This window comes from Rhyacophila brunnea, unplaced genomic scaffold (genome assembly GCF_057557595.1).
Source record: "Rhyacophila brunnea isolate RB1 unplaced genomic scaffold, BYU_Rbru_1.0 scaffold_11, whole genome shotgun sequence".
In the NCBI taxonomy this organism is placed as follows: Eukaryota; Metazoa; Arthropoda; class Insecta; order Trichoptera; family Rhyacophilidae; genus Rhyacophila; species Rhyacophila brunnea.
Window position 1 is genome coordinate 14,793,751 of NW_028232763.1, and position 22,757 is coordinate 14,816,507.

The window sequence follows — 22,757 nt, forward strand, 5'->3', positions numbered from 1 at the left end:
ACACTTTAAAACAATCCATCAATGTCAATCGAACGAATTAATTATGTATATTGCCGATAACATTTATAATTGAAAATATCCCTCTCAGGGTTAATTCCTGCATCCCCTCCCCCGCAGTTTTGGGATGTGCGGATTTTCCGCGACCCCCCACGGACCCCCCGCCACCCTCCCCCCGAACAGGTGAAATCCACAATTCGCAACGTAAATACGCACGCACCGCGGCGTCACCGGCGAAAGGGAAAGTATTTTATCGATCTCCTTCTCGTCCCTACGCGGTTTCCCGTCCTTTTCTCCCTTTTCACTTTTACTGAACGCCGGGGTGTGCATCACGACATGAATCTCCGGTGACGATTGCAGACTCGCGCTTGAAGCCTTTGGTTTGTTCGACAATTGACATATGATAGAACTACAATCATACCCATATGCCAATATAAATATTTTATTGTTTTCATCCTTTTTTGTCACAACAATCTAATGTAGCTTTTGACCTCGTATAGAATCCACCTTTAAGAACCAAGAATCTTTGACCTGTACAGCTCACATATTATGTTTTCTATGATTTGTCCATAATTTAAAATGCAAATCCTTGTAGAATGCTAAGATTTTTTTGTATACCCCAAGTATCACAGAGCGATACCGTTTAACGGTTTTAAGTTTTTTTTTGACAATAAAATTACATCAAATATTCGATTTAATTCGATATATTATTGTAAAAAAGAATTAAGAAGTTTCTAAAAGAATTATATGTTGGATTACTTTATATATTAATTTATCTACCTATCTGTCTGTCTGTAACGCACGAAAGAAAAATATACACGTAAACGTAAATTCTAAATTCTAAAAATAAACTGACATGCAAATAAAGGAATCATTCATGAAAGAAAACAAAAATGATAGGATAATCTCATAATAGTTTGACAGATGCTTACAGTGCATTACTAGCATATCGATATATGAAAATAATTACATTACGATTAATTTGTGACATATTGACGGAAAGGTTGAAAGAAGTATGGTGTCAGGTAGGAAACACGATTTAGAAAATCATATATCGCTGAAATCTCTAAATGTGATTTTAATCAAAATAATTTATGTTGCAGAACTAAATCACATCGAAGAATGTTGATATATGACACTACCACCTGGTATTTTTTTCTAGTTTTTATTAGTTTTAGTTACGCTCTGATATTATGTCAAATTTCGCAGTGAAAATGAATTGCCTTTTTTATTGAGAGCGATGAAACTCGAAATTATTGGATCTTACCTAAACAATTAAATTGTGTGATTTGTTGACATAATAACCTGCGACCTAGCACTATTTCATTTCATCACTACACTCTTGTTTTTTTTCGTTAGTCATATTAAACAAAAACTTTCCACCAAGCGATACTAAATCCTTCTCATGATCGGCATTGCGATTGAAATACAATTAATGATGTATTTTAAAGTAAAGTTAATTATACAATACATTACAGAGGTGAATATAGCAGAAGATCGCGTCTCATTCTGAGAGAACTTATTATCTTTCTAGTCATGATATTCGAAATGAGCCAATATGTAAAATTAAATTTCAATTATTCTAATAAAAAAGTATTTTTTTCAAAAACGTAAGTGCAGCGTGATTCCCCGTGTAATATCGCCTCCGCAAAAAAGCCTACGTCGCCGCGACGCCTCACGAGGGGCGCAAGGCAAAGAGTGCAGGGTGCAGCGCGCGCCCCATCTCGGCCCCCGCACCCTGCGTCCCCACACCCGCGCCCCGCGGATCCTATGCACGCGGCGCAGTGGGAAAGGTTTTCCCCGTGGACGTCGCGTTACAACGACGCCGGCGTCGACCCTCGCAACGCGAACACCGGCGCCCGCGCGATTTCCCGACAACTCTCCCTTTCGCCAGTGACCGCTGTTCCGCGACACCCGATATTCGATTCTGGCCGCCCGATACTTTACCGGCTGTTTATACCGGATATTTGTTGTTGTTTTTTGTTGTTTGTTTATTGTTTTTGAAGAACATTTTCCGCACAGCCGAGATGCATTATTGGGTAAGCCATCAGTGTCATTCATTATATTATAGTACATACTTTATCCGAATAACTTAAGACGCTAGTTGAGTTTTTTTTAATTAGTAGCTAATTCATAAATGTATTAACAATACTATCTTAAAACAAATACCAAATTTCAAATTAAGAATATCGTATTTAATGTGAAAGATCAAATTTCACGTAGCAGGTCAATGACTTTTAACACTTACTTACATTTAATTTTCTATAGTCACGTAGTACGTCTATACATATACCCAATACATAGGTACATAGTAAAAGTTAAAGTATTATATTATTGTAATGTTCCTTATTGTCATTTAATTATTTGTTAAATATTGTTGTAATTTAATTATTCACTATACTTACTACAACATTTATATATTAGCGAGCATGTGTCATATATATAATATAATATAAAAGTGCAATCTAATCTTCATCCAGTGAAAAACTACAATTATAATACATACTTTAATTGGAAAATAACACATTTTAAAAGTTTTAAATACTATAAATAGTTTATGTGATATTTAATACATTAGTACATTTTAAATATGAGTTTCATGTTATTAATTTCATCCCGGCTTTTTTTGGCAATTCAAATTTAAGTTCAACTTTTAAATACAATTAACATCAACTAATAATATAGTTATAGTGTAATATCTTCTAAATATCTAATAATTTTACAATCTATAAACATATTTTTGTGAATGTATTATTACTTATTTGTTTTAAAATAAACAGGCAATGGCTGATAACATTGTTTTAATATCTACATATTTCATAGATATTAAACTATCTGTTTTATACATTCTTACGAAGTCAGTTTTATTAAATTATACATCAAATCAGCTACATATTTAATCATCGTCGTTAGTTATATTATACAATTAAATTTAATACGATATCTTAATGTTATAATATTTTTTATTCTTAGAACTAAACCAGTCTTGATTTAAAAATACATACTAGTAACACAGAATTACTAAAAGAATATTATGAAAATATTACGGTCATTTACTTATTATGGCATTATATGAAGATTATTTGTAAATGTGTGTGATTATGTTATTTTAAATAATGGCAAAATTTACACATAAAATGAGAGTATAAAAACTTTCCATCTTTATAAAATGAGTTTATTAGATTAATGTACTTATATAAAATTGAAATATTTAAATTTAAATCTCATTCTATGTATGACAATTGTATGTTTGCCTACGTGATATTTTGAGTATTATAATATTATGAATGAATCATCATTTTTACAATGTAATGCAATTCTTTGAAGGTTTTCATTAGCAGTTACATAACTTTACGAGATAGGTGAAAGAGTATGGCGTATGATTAGCATTCCCCCTTGCATATTCATATATGTTAATGATTGTAGTATGAAACAAGGGGGCGGTCGTGAAAGCGTCTTCGATTTAATGGCAGGGGTTAGTAGTCGCCCTTACGCCAAAACTATATCACCCCTCACCCTAACGCATGACTCCGCAGGGCCGCACCAGGAAACGTTTCGCAACGTAATAATTAACACTGTTATGTACTTGGGAAAACTCCATTAGTTGGTGGACGTCTCGAAAGGCGTGAACGGTGTTTCAAATCCCGAGTCTGTCAAAATGAATGTTGTTTTTAAATGTGCTTCAAGGAACCAATACGTTGGGCGAACGGCCAATAACTTTTTCTCAAAGTGCCGTCCATAAATAACATCATATTATATTCGGTATTTTTGACAACCCTACCCTCATCGTCGTTGTAAAACTTTTTGAACTTTCTCCAAATTCCCGCCAAATTTATTAGAAATAATCGATTTCAGTGACTATAAGTATGTTTCTTACGGAATATTGTAATCTCAGAAAAAAATTAGTTTATATTTTGTTGGTTTCGTAAGGACACGTTTTTTACAAATTACCCTTTTAACATAAAAAGCTGCTAGGTACCTCTTTCATTTATTAGGTAACGGGCCAATCGGGATAATTGACAGAATTGTTGTAAAATCCTCAATTATTCGAATGAATTAAAATAAAATGTCTAAATTATTCAGTACTGTATTTTATGACACAGCTTAGTCTTTACCAATTTGCATATACAATAGTTTGTAAGCTTTTCCTATTATAGAAATACATGTTCACAATCATTTGCTTGAAACATAAGGGCATGTCTACACCTTCAAACATTGTTACCTAATTAAATAGATTTTGGACAGCCCTCGCACTACAAATTTGCATTTAATTAAAAGAAAATTCCATAACACTACGCTTCGTCACATCATAATATGAAGCATTACAACTGTTTTCTAAAATATGGCCACACTTACTAGTTTGTTAGTATATTAGTACGTTTTTTCTATTAGCCGCGGAATGCAAAAGGCATGATAATTTAAATAAAAATAGTTCAAATGTATTTACTTATACAAATAACAGTATTGTTTATTTATTTACGGACAGGTGTATGTTAGTCTGGACTAGGCATGTGATAATACTATGACCTTGAAATAGTACCTACTATTTGCATTATTTAGTGGTGAAAACACGACGAATTAATTTTTATTTGTCAAATGCTGACAATCAGGGAATTTAAAAATAAGGGAAGTGGGTTACCTTCTAGGTGTGGCTGTCAGAATAAAAAAAATTAAATGTACTATTTACAATAGTTACGTCTGTATTGTTATAGCCATTAAAGTTTGTTACGAAAACGAAACGCGAAGTCAATATTGATAATATTTTAGGACATTCAGCGAGATTTGTATTTCTTGCTTTTTATGGTCTAACCGTATTTGAGTTATGGATCAAAACTGCGGTTTCGCATTTCTATCTGCAAATCTATTCCGTGATGACTAGGGACCGGATTTATATGCAACAAAAAACATGATTATATGCATGCACATATGCACTTAAAATCATTGAAATATGCACTAAAACCAAAGAAATATGCAGTTAAAAATTGACATTTTTATGGAAAAATATTGTAAATACCCACTTCACCCAATATTACCGATACAAATCGAATAACAAATTAATAATCTTAAGCAATATAATAACTTAACACAATAACAAAAAACCACAAATAATCAATATAAAGTTAATCAATTACAATTTTCAAAATAGTTTGTTTACAAGTAGGTACATAGGTACAAATAATTGAACAAGAAATGCAAAATGTAAATGTAAACTATAGAAACTAAACACAACTAAAAAAAACAAAAACGACACACTCAACTATTCCTAAATACTATTTGCTGTTTTTTGTCCGAGAAAATAAGTTACAACATTCTCTGGCATAAAATTTTCCGCATATCTGTCAGTATTTTGTTTATATGCGGAAAATGATCTCTCAACGTCCACAGAGGTGATAGTACAAATTTAAATAAAGGTGCCCGAGTTGACCACTTTTCTGATAAATTAATGAAATGCTCGGGGATGCCATTAAAAAAGCAACTGCATAATATACCTGATTTAGTTATGTTCCGATAAAATTATAAATGCAAAAGCCCTAAAATATGCATTTATTTATGCAATATCCACTAATGTCTCAAATGTGCTCTAACGTCTCAAATATGCATTTATATGCACAATAAAATTTTATTTTTGGATTCTGCGTCTTTCGAAACAGATTTATGTGCAACTCCCATAGCTCTGCATACACCCTAACAAAACATGCACTAGCATATAAATCCGGGCCCTAGTGATGACAACACTAACGTAGACCTTTCCAAACCAACCCGCCCCGCATTACATTCTGTCTTAATCGAGCGTATCACGAGGCCGTTTGTATGTGAAGCTTCAGCAGTTTTTGACGCTTGGGAATGTCTAAGTAAGGTCGCCACATACTTAAGTGTACTTTGACTAAGTTTATAAATACTTTATAATAAAAGTGTCCATAGGAAAGAGAAGCATACTGAACTAACAAGAACAAATTATTATAATTATTAAATATATTATAGCAGGTACAGAAAACAAAGTTAAAACAATACGAACATACAAAATTATGTGAATAATCACGTTCTCAATAAGACGCTTAATTTTTTTTAAACGCAATATTTTTTTAATCTCAGCTGTTAAATTTTGCCCAATCCACCCCAGCTGTCGTGACGTGAACCGGCGCGTATGTGCCGCCGTTCTTGCGAGCGGGTGGCCAACACTAGGGCGGCAGAGGGTGTAGCGCCCTTGATCATGCGCATTGTCTTTACTTGGCGGAATACCGGTAAAGCGGACGTGAAAATATAATGGGGTGACCAGCTGATTTGGATTTCCGATTGGGACTTTTTGCGAAAATGTGTGATCCACAAAACTCACATTCAGTTGGGCCTCGAGTGACAATTATTTAGATTTAGTATCATTCTCACGAAAACTCGATTGAAATATAAACAGACGCCACGCTAAGAATTCTGCCTGAATGCCATATTTCGCAATCTAATTATTCTTCCTGTTATATTCAATATCCACAGAACAGCTGATAATTAATAGAATTCCGATAGGCTATATTCAATACGCTACATTTTAATGCAGGTGTTTGAATGTATGAGCGTCCTACGAAAATAAAACACGCATTATGCACGTGTAATCGTGTGTGTAATACACCAATATTAAATAAGCGTCAATGCATAAACCGAGAGCAGTTTTTAGTATTCGACGTATGACGTATTCTTGATACGTATTTAAGTTTGTTCCGGATTATTCCTTACTTGAGATCGGTTACCTGCTACTCCTTACCCGTTAGGCATTTCAGTTCCCATTATTTCTGAGTTTCCTGTCAATATCACATGACATATATATCGTTCGAAAGACTCATCAACTTAAGCGCATATGATTGTCAGGTACTGCAATTGTCTTTATTACAATTTAATTAGCCACCTCATAGAGTTTTCTGAGTCAAATCGGGTGTTATGTAGGTGAACAATGGTTTAACAAAATTATATGACTATCTATTCTGTAGACCAATTTGTATTTTGTAGGCCAATATACGTTAATGACTACGCGGTAGAAGTATAAAAGACTTCACCTGAATTATTAATAATAAAGTTTTGATGACCCACTATAATTTATCGATTTGATTCAACACCTAATAAATTTCTTAATATTATTTAATTTACCTCATCGTATTTACCCATGCTAACTAGATGTTAGTTTCCATCAAGAATAAAATTTGTTTCACTATACTTACTGTTTTTTTTTTGTGATTTTACCGAGGCTTTGACTGCGACTCGCTGTCATATCGCCTCTTCTCTTCTTGAAGAGGATCCGTCGATTAGGTCCTCACTCCTATTCTGTGAAATAGTTTTACAATTTTGCCTAGCTCTTCCGTCTTACCCATCGCCAGGACACCCTTCAATTCGTCGACATTCTCATAGATATCCGCAATTCGCAGCTGTACTCTGTAAAGTTCTTATTTAGGGCATTGTAGTGCTATATGTACAATATCCTCTAAAACATGACATTCATCGCAGAGCTGTGATTCGCCTCTTCCCATGAGGACATCAAATCTTTTGCCCATGGTGTCCAATCAAAATAAATACAATGTATCAATTAAAATTGATTTTGAATTTTGTGTTTAAACTCGTGTTTATCTTAGTTTATCAAGATGTGAATATTTGCCATATTATTAATTTAAAAAATTCTGTTTTTTATGATGCTTAAAAGAAAGCAATTTTTTTAAAATTTTTAATAAAATTATGCGTGTTATTGTTATAAGCCTAAACAGTCTGACAAGTTATCACAACTATAATGCTATGTGCCAAGTGCTTCGTTACCGAAAAGGTTTGCGGGGTGTCCCACAACCAATCGCAAGGTTAAGGGTCATCCTAGCAATGAACCGCCCGCTGCTCGTTGCACCCGAAACGCTCCGATATCGGATTTTCACTTTCGCCGGGTTGAATGCACTCTCCGCGTGACGTCACACCGGACAGGGGCGGCAAGTGGCGACGGTTTTAATCTGGAGGGATTAAACGGCGTCACTGCGCGTTTGTTTTTTATTGTATTATTCGTACACCGACAGTGGGGGGATTCGTATATTGGATTCGAGGCTTTATTTGGCGGTTTGTTTTTTGGATTATTATTTCTCTATCTAACATAGATATTCAAAACTATGTATTAATGTCTGTTAATATATAATAATCTAATATACAATATTAACAATAATTATATATGAAAAATGGCTGATCTGCTATTATTTATTATTTATATCATAAGAAAAATCAGAAAAAGCGTTATATTGACAGATTGAACTATTTGATAGTCAATCTATATTATATGTCAGTGTTTCCCAATTATTTTTAGTCAGGGAACCCTTTTATATGTTCAACACAACGGAATCAATTAAATGTGGAGACGTCAACTTGATAGGTATGCAATTTTGAATCAGTATAATAATATATAATAATAACTTGCTCTTGCCGCAATTCAAACATTATAAATAAAACTTTACCCCGTGATAGGCATAGAATTTATCGATACACAAGCATGGCTGGTGGTGATTACCCATATTTTCACACATAATTTTGAATTAATTTGACTGTAATGGTCTACTTTAAACAAAATAATAATTTGGACTTCGTCAAGCAATGTTTTAAGTGCGATAATTTTTTTAAAGCTAGTCTTCTTCAATCGCCTTCTTACAAAAACCAACAACCCTCGCGGAACTGTATTTCAGAAACGCTGTCTTATGCCATTAGAAAATTTCTTCAAAATATTATATTACATTATAATATCACCATGTTTGATCCTAGGATAATCATAATATACTTAGGCTTCAACAGAGTGGAGGTTATTTTAACAGATTTTTGTTTTTACGACAAACGGGTATTAGCCACGTGCTCAATCTATATGAGGTCCATACTCTAGTCTAGATGTAAATATAGATTGAAAGTGAATTTTCCAGATCCGGAACCCACGACAGCATAAGTTTACATGTTGTTGCTGGACATATAATACCTGTATCATAATATATTCAAACTGGCTTGTAAAATGAGGTTCTAGGTCACTGGTGTACAACATAATTGAAAGAAGGGCCAATATATCAATTTTATAATTTTTCCGCAGTGGGTAAAAGTGTTGAAAATTAATGATACACATACATTATACATTTATTATTTTTAATTTAATAGTTATAAATCAACTATTTCAATCATTCTCCACTCTGCATTACGTTCATATGTATTTGCACGATAGAAATTAGTATATAGGAAATTAGAATTTTGTCATTTTCAATGAATAACTTGGTGATGAAGTACTTGTTATTTTGGTCCGAAACAGACGCCATTTTGGGTCGCGCCACATGGGTCACGGTTTGTGCATCACTGTCCTTGGTTAATATCGATTGTCTATACTATATGAAGTACATACCTTATCCTTATTAAAATGATATCGTTTCAGGTAATAAGGAACTATCCGATATACATGTTATATTATTATGTACTTTAATAATATTATAGGAGATACGTTTTAACAAAGATATTATGATACATGGAGGTAATGAAAACAATAATATAATCTAAATTGAAACTAATTAATTAAGTTAAGTAAATAATAATATCGTTGAGTAATACTATAGACTATAGAGATATCGACTGAGGGTAGCGAGGTCATTTTGAAAGAAGAAGTAGGTATTGATTCTTTTTTGACATTCATAATAATGTTTGAGCATCATATGGAGTAAATGCCAAATTTAAACACATATCGAATTCATGCGCTCGACACGACCTTGAACTTGGGTTATCCTTGATTCGATAGGATGGCACCGTCAACATGGAGAAGATGACAGAGGCTCAGAAGACGGCGTATCTTGAGGCTCACGTCGCAGTGCAGCAGCACATGGCGGCGGCAGCGGCGGCTGCGAGGAGGGACGGAGGGCAGGCACCCGCGCCGCCCCTGGCTCCACCACCAGCTCCCTCGCACCACCACCAGTATAATGCCGTCGGATCGCCCATCAAGGTTAGGGGTTGACAGCAATGGTATAATTTACAAAATTAATGTTTTGGAGCATTTTGTTATTTTATGATGTGTTTTGTGAATGTTGCAAAACTACACAGGTCCATTGAATTACCTAATGAATATACTACACTGAATTTACTCGATGAAAGTTTGCTGCTAATTAGGTATTAAGTAATTTAAAAAAAATAATAAATGTGTTTTTTCTATCTTCCACAATAAGAGCTTTTTTGTTTTAAATTTTATTTAGATTAGTGTCAAAACTTAGCGAAAAATACGTCGTATAGTAACTTGTAAGTATACAACTTTGTACGCAGCGTAGTTTTGGCGACACGGATTCGCTTTTCAATAAAATTTACCAATTAAAAATTTCATTGGTAATGCAGGTACAATTTGGATTCAATAAATCCTATTTAACGGATGTGACAATGTTGCATTTTACACACTTACCTTTAGAGTACAATGTGTATTTGAACTGCAGAATAAAACAGCAACAAACGATTAGCATTAGTGAAGCCTTTAAAATGGTAATTAGATAAATTATAGTGAAATTTAATTGAGTTAGAAACAAGCGTCTCGCGTATTTTAAGAAGATTTTAATTTAATTAATTGAACTCCATTATATGTACTGATTAAATTGTGTAATGACAGGTACCGCAAGTAAGCTCCAGCACCGGAGCTACTGACAGCACTTTCACCGTCCCTGATGATGTAGGCCTTGGCTATGAAGGAGGAGTTCGAGTTCTCCAAAGCCTAGGAAGCTGGTGAGTCTTTATTCCATTATTACAATATATGATCCAAAGTCAAATTAACATTATGATTAGTGAGCACTGTCAGAATTATCACCACGTTAATGGTTTGAATACGTTAGCTATAAAAAATACATATTTACTGTCAAACATCCTCCGGTATAAAACACATCGTTATGTAATCTATTATTACACTAAACCTGTATGACATTATTTAATATGTAACCTGTGTCGACATTTACTAAGCTTTCCAAACGAATTTAAAGAACAAAGGTACTTACATATTGAACATGTTTTAAACTTCAAAATCACTTTATGGTTTTTTACTATATTTACATTCATACGAGGTTCTCATATAACATCTTCTTTAAAAAAGAAGCGTAGCCAAAAATATTGTCTTTTATATATCAACTCTTCTATGTGTTTTAGTGTTTTAACAACATATAGGTATATCTGTCAAACATCCGTTTTCAACTCGTTCGATCATTTTACACTAAGCGTTTATGATCGTTGAATACAATGTTCTATGATAATATTTTGTATTTTTTTTTTGTTAAAGAACTGAATAATTTATTACCTTTTTTAATATTCTGTTTTAGGGACAGGGTAGCTTTCCTTTAGGCGTTGACCCACGAAACAAGGTTTGAAGTATATATAAAATGACACGTGTAAAATTAATACTATCACGTGGTCAATAATATATATTTCTATTATTTTTCAAAGAACAAAGTTTCGTATAGAACTAAAGATCTTGGAACACAGCCTGATAGTCCCTGAAAAAAAAATCGACGTTTTCACACGATTACCTGCGGCGTTCATATCCGGCGATAATGGTTTTTCTTTCAAAAAGGAAACATTGCCATCTATCTAATTTAAGCGATTTTTTTTTTTGCGGTGAAACCTTCTGAAGAATATTAAAACAAAAAATCAAATCGGACCCATATTCGTCAAATTAACCGAATCATGTTACAATGTGATTATAATACTATTTTTAATTTTGAATTATAAATGTTTTTTGGCTAAATAGCTGCAGACCTAAATGGGTAATAGAAGGTTTAAATATGAGTGGTAAATGTAAGAATAAAAATAAAACCTCTTTAACAATGACACAAAGATTCATATTATAAAAAATACATGAAAATGAATGACACTAGCAAACGGTCAATCCTATACATCAACACGCCTGTCAAATGATGGATTATTCTGAAGGCTGCAAAATAGCATTGGTATTTTGGGAATATTGTGACATTTTTGTATTTTTGCCGACATTTTTTACTTGCCACACGGAAATAAATCAGTATAAATTATACTATTATAAAGACAATCAGATAGGTACATCTCTATTCGTTGTCGCCATACATGCTAGCTATCATTGTTAAGTCGCAAGTAAAATTCCTACCATTATAATGTCATTTAATTCCTTTCTGTCAACTTCAACCGACTATGTGTCGAGATGACAATGAAAACGGCTTATTATAATAAGCGACGCGTTTGCAATATCCGCCGATTACTATTTATAAAGGGTATAATTTAATTCTTTTAATAGATATTAGAAACTTGCATTGTTTGACGTAATGCTGAATGTCATTATTGTGACCGTTATTACGGAAAACAATGTGACATTTTGTTTTAATAAAACACTTCACTTTCAACGATGGCAGCCTAATGGCGTATAATAAAAATGTATAATGGGTATAATCAACTGAAAAGTGCACTCGTTGTAAATTGGAAAATTTATTTTAAACTTCATGTTTTACGTATATGTACATATTATATCACAGAATGTATACAATATACGTACGTCTTATCAACCTAATCATAATTTCTAATTTAACCCATAGCTTACGGACCGCACAAAATTGTGTTTTTGCTAATTACTTTTCAAATGCAAATTAACACGTTAATTACAAAATTAATTAAAAGGGCCCGTAAGCATTGTGTTAATATAGGCTGTATCAGGCATGTCCAACTTCCAAAAATGTAGGTTGTCATTTACTATCCAGTGACTTACACCTCTCATTCGCCATTCTTAAAATGATATATTTATTTTATTTAGCTAAGGACAAAGTCATCAAAAAGAAAAACCCAAATTTTCATTCGTCTTGAAAATTATAAATTTTGATTTTCTGTGTCTATTGTGCAATGAGCCTACTGCCCGATGGTAAGAATAATTTACGCTTCAGTTTAAATCGTAGGAATTGATACTTTACCTTTCTCTCACTCCTGCAGCAGGCCGTAAGTGATGCAATACGAATCAAGTGATACAAGGAAATCAAGCGGGTTTTGTCATGGATAATTTGGAAAAGACTATCAAGTTAACTACCTAAGGAAATAAAAATATGAATGATTACCGTTAGTGTTTCACCTTCAAAATCTCAATGAAATCATATAATATTACAAATCAATGAATATACACGTTTTTACATTTTTACGATAAACTTTTAATTATGAGATCGATCAAAATCCACCATGACCAATTGGCTATCATCCATACTGACACTTACTGACCTATATACACGCAAAGGCATTATAAGTATACTTAATATTTAATCTACGATGTTTTGTTATGTAACAGGTCTCCTGAAGTGTCTTCAAACATCCCCCGGCCAAATCTGATTCCATTCACGGAGCCTTACGCGGAAGGGGGATCCATGAACCCCGCCAGCCGGTTGAAAGCTCTCCAGGGAGGCGGAACCCACCGAAAGCACAACACCACCAATTCTAAGCCGACAAGTTCAAATAATGATGGTGGGTCTACATTTTACATTATTTCATATTTTATATATAACTCTTTGAATTGCGAACAGTAAAGTTGTAACGGAATACGACCTAATCGAAAAAATTAAAAATTGTATGTGTAGAATAAAAAGAGTGGTAGTGTAACCTACGAATTCTATTACGCCTAGTTCGTTGTGTACATAATTTAGGCATTCGTAATTCACTCATTGCAATGTCGTAGCTAGTTGATGTTATATCTTGAAAACCAGTGCTCGAAATGGACTAGAGCGATTCGGAACGCCGCTACGGTTCAGAAATTTCTCAAGACTCGCTCCGTTTTGTGAACAATTTATAAATCACGTTCTGGTTCGTGAATTACTAAAAAAAAGTTAAATTAATTTACAGTACATGATTATTCTTAAAGTTTAATATGAAACGCAAGTATACAACCGAAAAATTATACTTCATTTTCGAAAAAATATGGAGCGTTCCGGTTGGTACAATTTTCCATTTCGAGCACTGTCGAAAACCATACGTTTAAGCATCACGACATTTCGATGGTGAAACAAAAATAAATTGGGGATAATTGTGGTAAATGTACATATACATAATGTTGAAAACTAATTATTTGTATGTACCCATTTTCTTACAGTTTAAAAAAGAAATTATCGGTTTATAATAACTAAAATCATAAAATATTTAAATAATATCTCATGATTATAATATTGCTATCGTGTTATTTGTTTTATTATAAGCTCAGACATTCTAAGAGAATAGCAAATTAGAGGACCTTCTCTGTTGTGCTCTTAATTTTAAATTAAAATATATATTTATTATAATCCACAGGAAATAAAGCATTCGAGTGCACCGTATGCGGCAAAGGATTGGCAAGAAAGGACAAACTTACAATACACATGCGTATTCACACAGGTAATTACGTTTACAGTGTCATGAAATATATGGATATCCCAACCCAACATTTACAGACTATTTCGGATTACCAAATGTGTTTCAACACCCTTTAATAAAGATCCCCCCCCCCCTTATACGACTACATAACTGGCGTTATTAGGTGGGATGCTAATACAGACAGTCAAAATTTTTATAAAAAAATATATAAAAAAATGGTAATGTGAACTCATTTAACTCATAAATACATGATGGAAACCCTTTAATTTAATGAATATTATTATTACTTTTATAGTCAATCACATTAAATGTAATGTTTAATATAATTGATTATAAATTAACAGTGGAACCTGTGAATAAAACTATAACTATTTTATCAGCACACTTTGGCCACTGCAGAGAACTGAAAGTTTTTAAATAAAATTTCATTTACAGAAAAAAATATAAATGATCACACAGTTTGTTGCTCAAAGGCAACAAACACCATGCAATCAAGGGTTAAACGCAATATTTCTGTATATACACGTTGAATTTTTGTCAATTTTAAAACACAATTTAATGAAATATATAAATTGATTTATGCAGGTAAAGTTGAGAGTATGTACCCTTACCACAATAATTGAGTCTCCTAGCATGGTAGTGTCATCTTTGAGAATCACTGAGTTATATTATACCTCTTATATAAATCAGATAAAATTAATAAAATATCTATTATTCATTTAAAGCAGTATTATAAAACACTTTCTTCGCATTGCGTGTCAAGCCTACGGTTAAACAATTTTATTCTTTATCGCTCTCATTCTTATCGCAGTATGACGACAATAGTGTGATCTTTATCATATTATAATTTAGATATAATATTATAGGAACTATAGTTAGCAATGCAGAATAGAATATGACGGAACGTATTGTTGATAAATTATTGTAAACTTAAGTCACGCAATGTTCCGTCTTTGACGGAGATATGCACCACGTTATCGTGGAATCTGAAATATAACATCTTGGCTTATCTTTGTAGGAGGAAAATAAAAGAGGAATATGTCAAAAATCATTTATTTTCGAGACATGTAAAATAAGATTGAGTTTTGGATACGATACGGTGAATAGGTATCTATGTTTTGTGTGATATTTCCTAATTTGACAGCGCTAATTCGACTTGCCTCGTTTCTTCTTTAGGCATTTTGTTAACATTTTCAAAACCTAAAATACTGACTTATCTCCCTTTTTCGTTCGTACACAGACATTAAAATATAATATGTATAAGTCTTTCCTAAAATACACAGGCTAATACCTACCCTATTAATAGGTAGATACTAGATACATAGATTTTACCAGTGTACCCCTAAATTTTTACGACCAATAAATTACTTATTTTTTATGTTCTTTCAGGTTCAGATAGATGTAAGGGATTTTTTTATTGTGTCAGTGATATATTATCATAATATACTAAAAAAATCTGATTTTTGACACACTACGTACCTAACTGTCGTAATAGTATACTTGTAAAAAATATAGTACACATACTTAATATAATTATATTATATTATATCTAAAATTATAAATGATTTAATGACATAATTTATAGATACACGAATATTTACTTTTTAACTATTATCTATTATGGTTTGGTTTACACAGGGTTTAATTGAATTTTTAAAATTAACCAATACACTGGAATTTATAGTCTTAGTTCGATGAAAACAAATACGTATGACTTACAAAGCTTAGTGCGCACTATTTATGTCATATCTTAACAGCCTACCTCTACCCCTCGCCACTGATATGTAGAATTACTGATTTCTTGTAAGATAATTAATACTATAAATAAGTATATATTTAAAAAAAATATATCTTACTACCTACAGGGTCAGAAATAAAGATTGCTACAAAAAATTGCTCATCGAATGATTGGCATGATTGCGATCACAGAATGAGTTCAATAAAGATTAAGATACATTATTTAAATATAAACCAACAATTAACTCATAATAAATACGCCATCATCGAGATGAGGATTTCTTCGCTCTAATTGCACCTGCGTCGATTTAACACAATATTAGAATGTGACATTTTTTTGAATTCCAATTTATCGATTCCGGTAGACACAATAAATCAGTTGGTAAATTTTTAGAATGATGGCGTAATTACTAAAAAAGAGTTTCTCTGAAAAACCTTTTCTGCGTTGTCATCTTATCACCATTTTCTTACCAAATAACAAGTTTTTGTGTATACAGAGTGTACAACGGTATATTATGCAAGTATTGTATCATATAAGTACATATATGTATTTATTTAATTTTCAGGTGAGAAGCCTTACGTCTGCGAGGTGTGCAGTAAAGCCTTCGCTCGGCGTGACAAGTTGGTCCTCCATATGAACAAATTGAAACATCTCACCCCGTCCAATATAGCACCTCTAGGAAAACGCAGTATCACAGTGGCACGTAAGTGAACAATTTCCACTTCTTTAAACACATTATTAATAATTATTTCTTGATGGAATGACATCCTATCGGAAATGACAAACAATCTACCTTTTATGTTTAGTTATAAGTCGTTTTTTTTATTTTAATTCTTCAATAAACTTTAATTGATTTAAGTTTTATACTATTTTTTGCGCTTCCAATGAAGCAATATTAATTCATTTGCCTCCATCAAAGAAATAAATAAACCAATCAAAAGATCAAGTAACCTCACAATTAGGCCCAAGATTTGAATTTTAAAAAAATGTTAATGTTATGAGAAGTAAAATTAAAGAAAATTAATATACACAAACAATAATCCATGCCCACTATAATAGATATTGCATAAACTTGACTTGCATAATCTGCAACAGAAAAAGCAAACATATATGATGGCTTGATTGAGTTCTCAATAAATCATTATTGTGGCAGACATTTTTTAAGTCAGACATTCGACATGCGTAGTAATAAATCATAATATCGACATAAACGGACGGATTATCATTTATCACTGGTTTACTTATAATCGATTTTTTTTCAAATTTAAAATTCTAAATTGTGGATCAACAATTAAGCTTGAGTTTACATGATGGTCCATTGTAAAAAGTTTGAAATCATGTTTTGTTTTAACTAATTCCACCATTGTTCCGTTAATAAGGTTCCCAGCTGTTTTTTACTACAATCACAACCTCAGAACGATCTATCGTTTCCATACTATTCAAATCGTTATTGCCATTTTACATTAATATATATAAAAAATCATAATTATAGGTAAATATATAAGGAATATATCTAGTTCTTATGGTATCTTCAACAAATCAGGCCTGCCTACTGGGTAGTGTTTGGGGTTCGAACATACACCTACGGAGACGGGCTGAAAACATACTGAGTACATAACAAATTATTAATTCAAGACGTTCACAACATGACATTTATAATGAAAAGAACAAGTAAAACAAGTAATTAGAACAACAAGCCAAACAATAATCTTATAGCAAAAAATAAAATAAAAATCAACAATGAACGATAATTTTCTAAAAAAAAATAATTCAAGAAAAAACAAATTAAAAAATAAAGTAGATTTTAACAACAAAATACATAGTGCATCACTAAAGATATCTATGTCTCTAGGGAGTGCCTTGACCAGCCACACAATTTATTACCTCATTTTTTTCTGAGATGAACCGAAATAGGATACAAAAATATCATCTGTCAAAATATTATATGATAGAATAATTAATTTTATATTATGTAAAATAATTCAAACCTTTGATGTATGTAGTTATTCGATGTGAGCCTAGATCGTAATATATTAAATAGTGTTATAAAATGCGGGTGTTAATGGAAGGACGTACTTACTGAGAGAATTAAGGAAGACACAAAAACGTTGCGTTTCCATTCTCTCTCGTAACACAAGAATCGATATTGACATAATCAAATTGTTACGGAATGATACGACGAGTTAAAAATTAGTATTGTGTTACTAGCAGCAGCAGAAATGCGAAATATTTTTTTCGTAAATGTATATATTGAACTTTTAACAGAGCTCAGAAACCAATGAACCTGTATTTTTTCGTTCACGATTTGATTTACTTTTCCAGTTCCATATTTAAAAAAAATTGTTTAATTAAATTAATACAAAATCCAACATTGTATGTTCGTCATAGCTGAGCTGCCGGTATTCGTGCGACGAACAATTCGACAGACAATTCTCGCGCTGAAAACAGACTTTCACAACTTTACCGGGGACGCAATGAAAATTTCGGAATGCGGAATGATGGGAGTTATGTGCTTCGGCACTCAAACGGGTTAACGCGTAAAAATTAAATTTAAATTTAGAATCAACGTCTGTGGAACTGTATTTATTTTTTAATGGTACTTGATAGTGTTTTGTTTCTAGTGTCGTTGAAACCTCTATCTACGATAATGAATATTGACCACAATTTTAATTACTACAATAAAATAAGTGCAAGAAAATTTATGAAATTAATACTTCACAATGTAGTATTATAAAATTTTTCGAGAAATATGCCGGAAAAGGGGAAAAGTTGAAACGGCAAATGACATCTAGCTGCCTATCGCAATCGTTTTTTTTTTTTTTTTTTTTTTAAATCTTTGTTAAAAAATGTTTGGCATAAGTATAAGTGTTAAAAAAAATCCTCGATTTTGATTCCAAACGGACATTAAATTTCTCGGTAAAAAGGAGCTAAAAGATGAGAACTAAAATTTTTATTCAAATCGGCAAGAGGAAAAACTGATTATAATGTTGATTTCTTGATGTTCTAGAGAATTCTCAAGAAAATCAATACACCATTCTAGAATACTCGAGTAAATGAATATTCTAAATTCGAGAATTCTCGAATCACAAGAAATGGAATAAGTCAAGAAATCACAAGCTCTACGCACGAACCTATTTAGAAAAAAATCTCTTAATCAAACTCTTTTATGGCGCCCAAGTCTATATTGTGTTTTAACACCTCACATGTTAAACACCTTTTTATTATCTTATGCAATCACTTTTGTTAAATATTAAGTTCACAATAAATTTGTTAAATATTAAAATAATTTTATTATTTTACTGCTAGGTTTAGATGAGTTAGTGTAATACTAATATGAATTATCTGCTGAAAGTTATGTGCCAAGTGTACCAAGTATGCATGCATAATTTTTTTTATTGTTCATACAAGAATTAGAATAATATGCTTCGCACATTATTAACTTGGTTGATGCTGTGTATGTGAAAAAAATGTGCTGAGTAATTTCCACTTACGTGCAGCTAGTCTATTGATAAATCGACAGTACACACTATACATATTTATCATTACGTTAATATTATATTAATTATTATGGATTACAAAATTGAAAATGAAATGTTATATTCATTAAACATAACATAATTGACTAGACGGGTCGCAAAATCTGTTCTAAACGTTTTTTCTAAAAGATAAAAGATTTTAATTTTTTTTTGCAAAATTGGGTATTTGTCATCTCCGTTTTATGTCTCTAAATATGATGCGAAAATAAAATTTAAATTACGTAGTAATGTGCCGTTTTTGTGACCTTTTCTTAATAAAAAAATACTGAAAAACCGGCATTGATTCTTTCATTCGGTATTGTAATCCCTACATATATTGAATTATTTGGTCAGATATAATGTTAAAGACTAAAGCAGATAACGTTCTTACAAATTGATTCTATACGTATTTAGTTAAAAACAAAAATGGTAACAAAATCTTAATGTATGAAATCGAAGCAATAAAAGAATCACTGGTCCATTGATTAAGTTAGCTACAGGTGACTTCGCATTGGAGGTTCATTTTCACTACTTCGCACTACTGCTATGGTATATGCTATTTTCCAATTTATAGAGCTTATAAAAAGACAATCCATCACGATGAGTAGATAAGCAGCCACTAATACTGTATTTCTTTATTACTAATTAATTGAAAAGTGTTATAAAATTGGTGTAAAGCCGTTTTGACTGCACTCGAGTAAGTAATCACCATGTAATCACAATGATCATACAAAATGGCCGTCATTGCGTTTGTCAGAAACGCAAAACCAAAAACAAAAGATACACGCACTTCAAAATAATTTCAAATGTCAAAGGTACCAAAAATTATGTAGGTACCTTTAAGACTTCTATTTTTAGTCCAAATTCTTTTGTTAAAACAATGTCATTTTAACATAATGGATGTATTGTGGACACGTTGGTTTAATCACTCACTAATTCGCTCGGATATTACTTCTATAACTTCTACGGCTCTATGTGCGAGTAAGCTTCTAGGATTCATCATGCGACAATCCAAACCATTCAAGAATCCAAATGTATTACGTACACTCTACGTCTCATTAGTGCGTAGCATTCTTGAATATGGGTCGATTATCTGGTGTCCTTATGAGGTTTCCTATAAGCTTATTTTAGAACGCGTCCTGAAGAAATTTCTTCGATGTCTTTATAAGACATTTAACCATTTTCCTTTCAATAATTCGTCAAATGATTATTTTCCGACTGCTTTTCTGCAAGGCATGCTTACTTTTCACTCTCTTGAATCTCGTCGGTCTCTTCTTCTCTTGAAACACTTTTGCTTGTTAGCCCGAGGGATGGTTTCCAATCCTGGTGTCCTAATAAATTTGAATTTACATGCGCCTGCCAATTACCTACGTGGTCGCAGCCATGATTTATTCTGGATCGGAACCGTTTCCTCGTGTCAAGCCTATCAGGCACCATTAGCCAGGGGCGCAAGATTAGTAAATGCGCTCTCTAAAGATTTGCAAGAAAACTTTGCATTTTGTTTTTGAAACTTTATTTTTCTGTGTTAAATTGTACTTAAGTATGTTTTGATTTAATTTGTTTTCTGTTATTATTATTATTATATTCTATTTTGTAATATTTGTTATAATGTAAAGCTCATATTGTGTACGTCTTGAATTTAGATTTGTTATGTCCATAATGTTTTGTTTTCTTAAATAAATAAATAAAAATGACATTTCTTTATTCCTTAGCTCTCAAAATGGACGACGTAAAACCGCTAAGTATGAACCACGGCAAGCAACATCAACAACAACAGCAACAACAGCAACAGCAGCAGCAACAACAACAACAGCAGCAGCAACAACAACAAGAAGACACAAAACCGAATCCCGCCGACATGCAGGCTAACTCGCAGCAGTCACAACAACATGCGTCCGCAGCCAATTCGCATCAACAGCAACAATTACAGGTTCGATATAAAATACCATTTACTGACTAAAAAGATATTTTATTTTTTTAATTAATTCAATTCCCACTGAGATCAACTTATTAAATTCATGGAACAATACAGTTAAATTAGGGAATACATCATCAAAATCATTCGTTGTAAAAATCTAATAAAGTTTTCCAGTTATAAAAAGCTCCCAGAATGAAAGCATCCAATCAAGGGCTATAGTAAATCTTCTATACCAAGTCTTCTACGTCACGACGGTTGTTGCTGAAACTAAAACCCTCTCCCCGCATTTACTTTCCCGCTACTACCCATAATTCAGTGTGTAATCGATATATTTTTTTTTTTTTTTTTGACCATGTCCGATCCTAATAGGATCATATGGGCCTCCACAGAGTAGAGGTTTTGTATTAACAGATTTTGTTTTTTTACGAGAAATGGATGTCAGCCACTTGCTCAACCTATTAGGTCCATACCCTGACTCACACACAAACTGAAAAACAATATGTGTACTTGCCAGACCCAGGATTCGAACCTGAGACCCACAGCGTGATAGTCCAACGCTTATGCCGCGCGGCCACCGTGGGTGTATATCGATATATGGTGTAGTTTTAACAAACCCGGCGCCCGCGTCTGTCACGAATGCCGTACGCGAAATTTTCCAAAACTACGGGCCTACAGCGTGTCACCAAAGCTGTACGCAAAAATTTGCCTGCCGATAATGTAGACAATACACGACATTGATTTTGAAATCTCTATCATAATTTATCGTTTTTCGTTACCAATGGAGATATCTATATAATATTGTCAAATATATTTTGTAATTATACAAAAAACTTCGTTGTTTGACGTCCCTTTGACCGGCCGTCAATCTTTGCTCATTCAATATCAGTTTAAAAACATCGTACCACTTAACTGGGTTTACGCACTATACGTTATACCACTGTTGTGAAAGGACTGTGCAAGGAATCGCTCTTGTTATTTTGCCATACGAACTATTACAATGCCTAATCCTTTGCGAAAGCAAACGGGCATTAATTCGAATGTAAAAATATTGTGATGAGGAGAAACAGAAATGAATGTTTTGAATTCCTCTCAACAGTGCCAAGACGCAAAGAGCACGTGACGTAATAATATCAGCGCAAAAAACTCACGTGACGTAACAGTGTCAGCGTATGCGGTGCTATGGAGTAGGCCGTAGAGGACTTGATAAAGAAGTTAGTCTATTTACCATAATGTCTATAACGTCATGTTA

The 22,757-nt window shown here is 32.7% G+C and overlaps 1 protein-coding gene across 1 annotated transcript in view; it reads left to right on the top strand.

Moving 5' to 3' along the window:
- LOC147078399 (uncharacterized) overlaps positions 1-22,757 on the top strand; it is a 60,392-nt gene that overhangs the window by 34,680 nt on the left and 2,955 nt on the right. The window contains exons 3-8 of the mRNA XM_085960467.1: positions 9,764-9,964; positions 10,613-10,725; positions 13,286-13,443; positions 14,275-14,358; positions 16,641-16,778; positions 21,303-21,520. Of these exons, the coding sequence (XP_085816593.1) occupies positions 9,764-9,964; positions 10,613-10,725; positions 13,286-13,443; positions 14,275-14,358; positions 16,641-16,778; positions 21,303-21,520 (912 nt within the window). The remainder of the gene's footprint in view (positions 1-9,763; positions 9,965-10,612; positions 10,726-13,285; positions 13,444-14,274; positions 14,359-16,640; positions 16,779-21,302; positions 21,521-22,757) is intronic.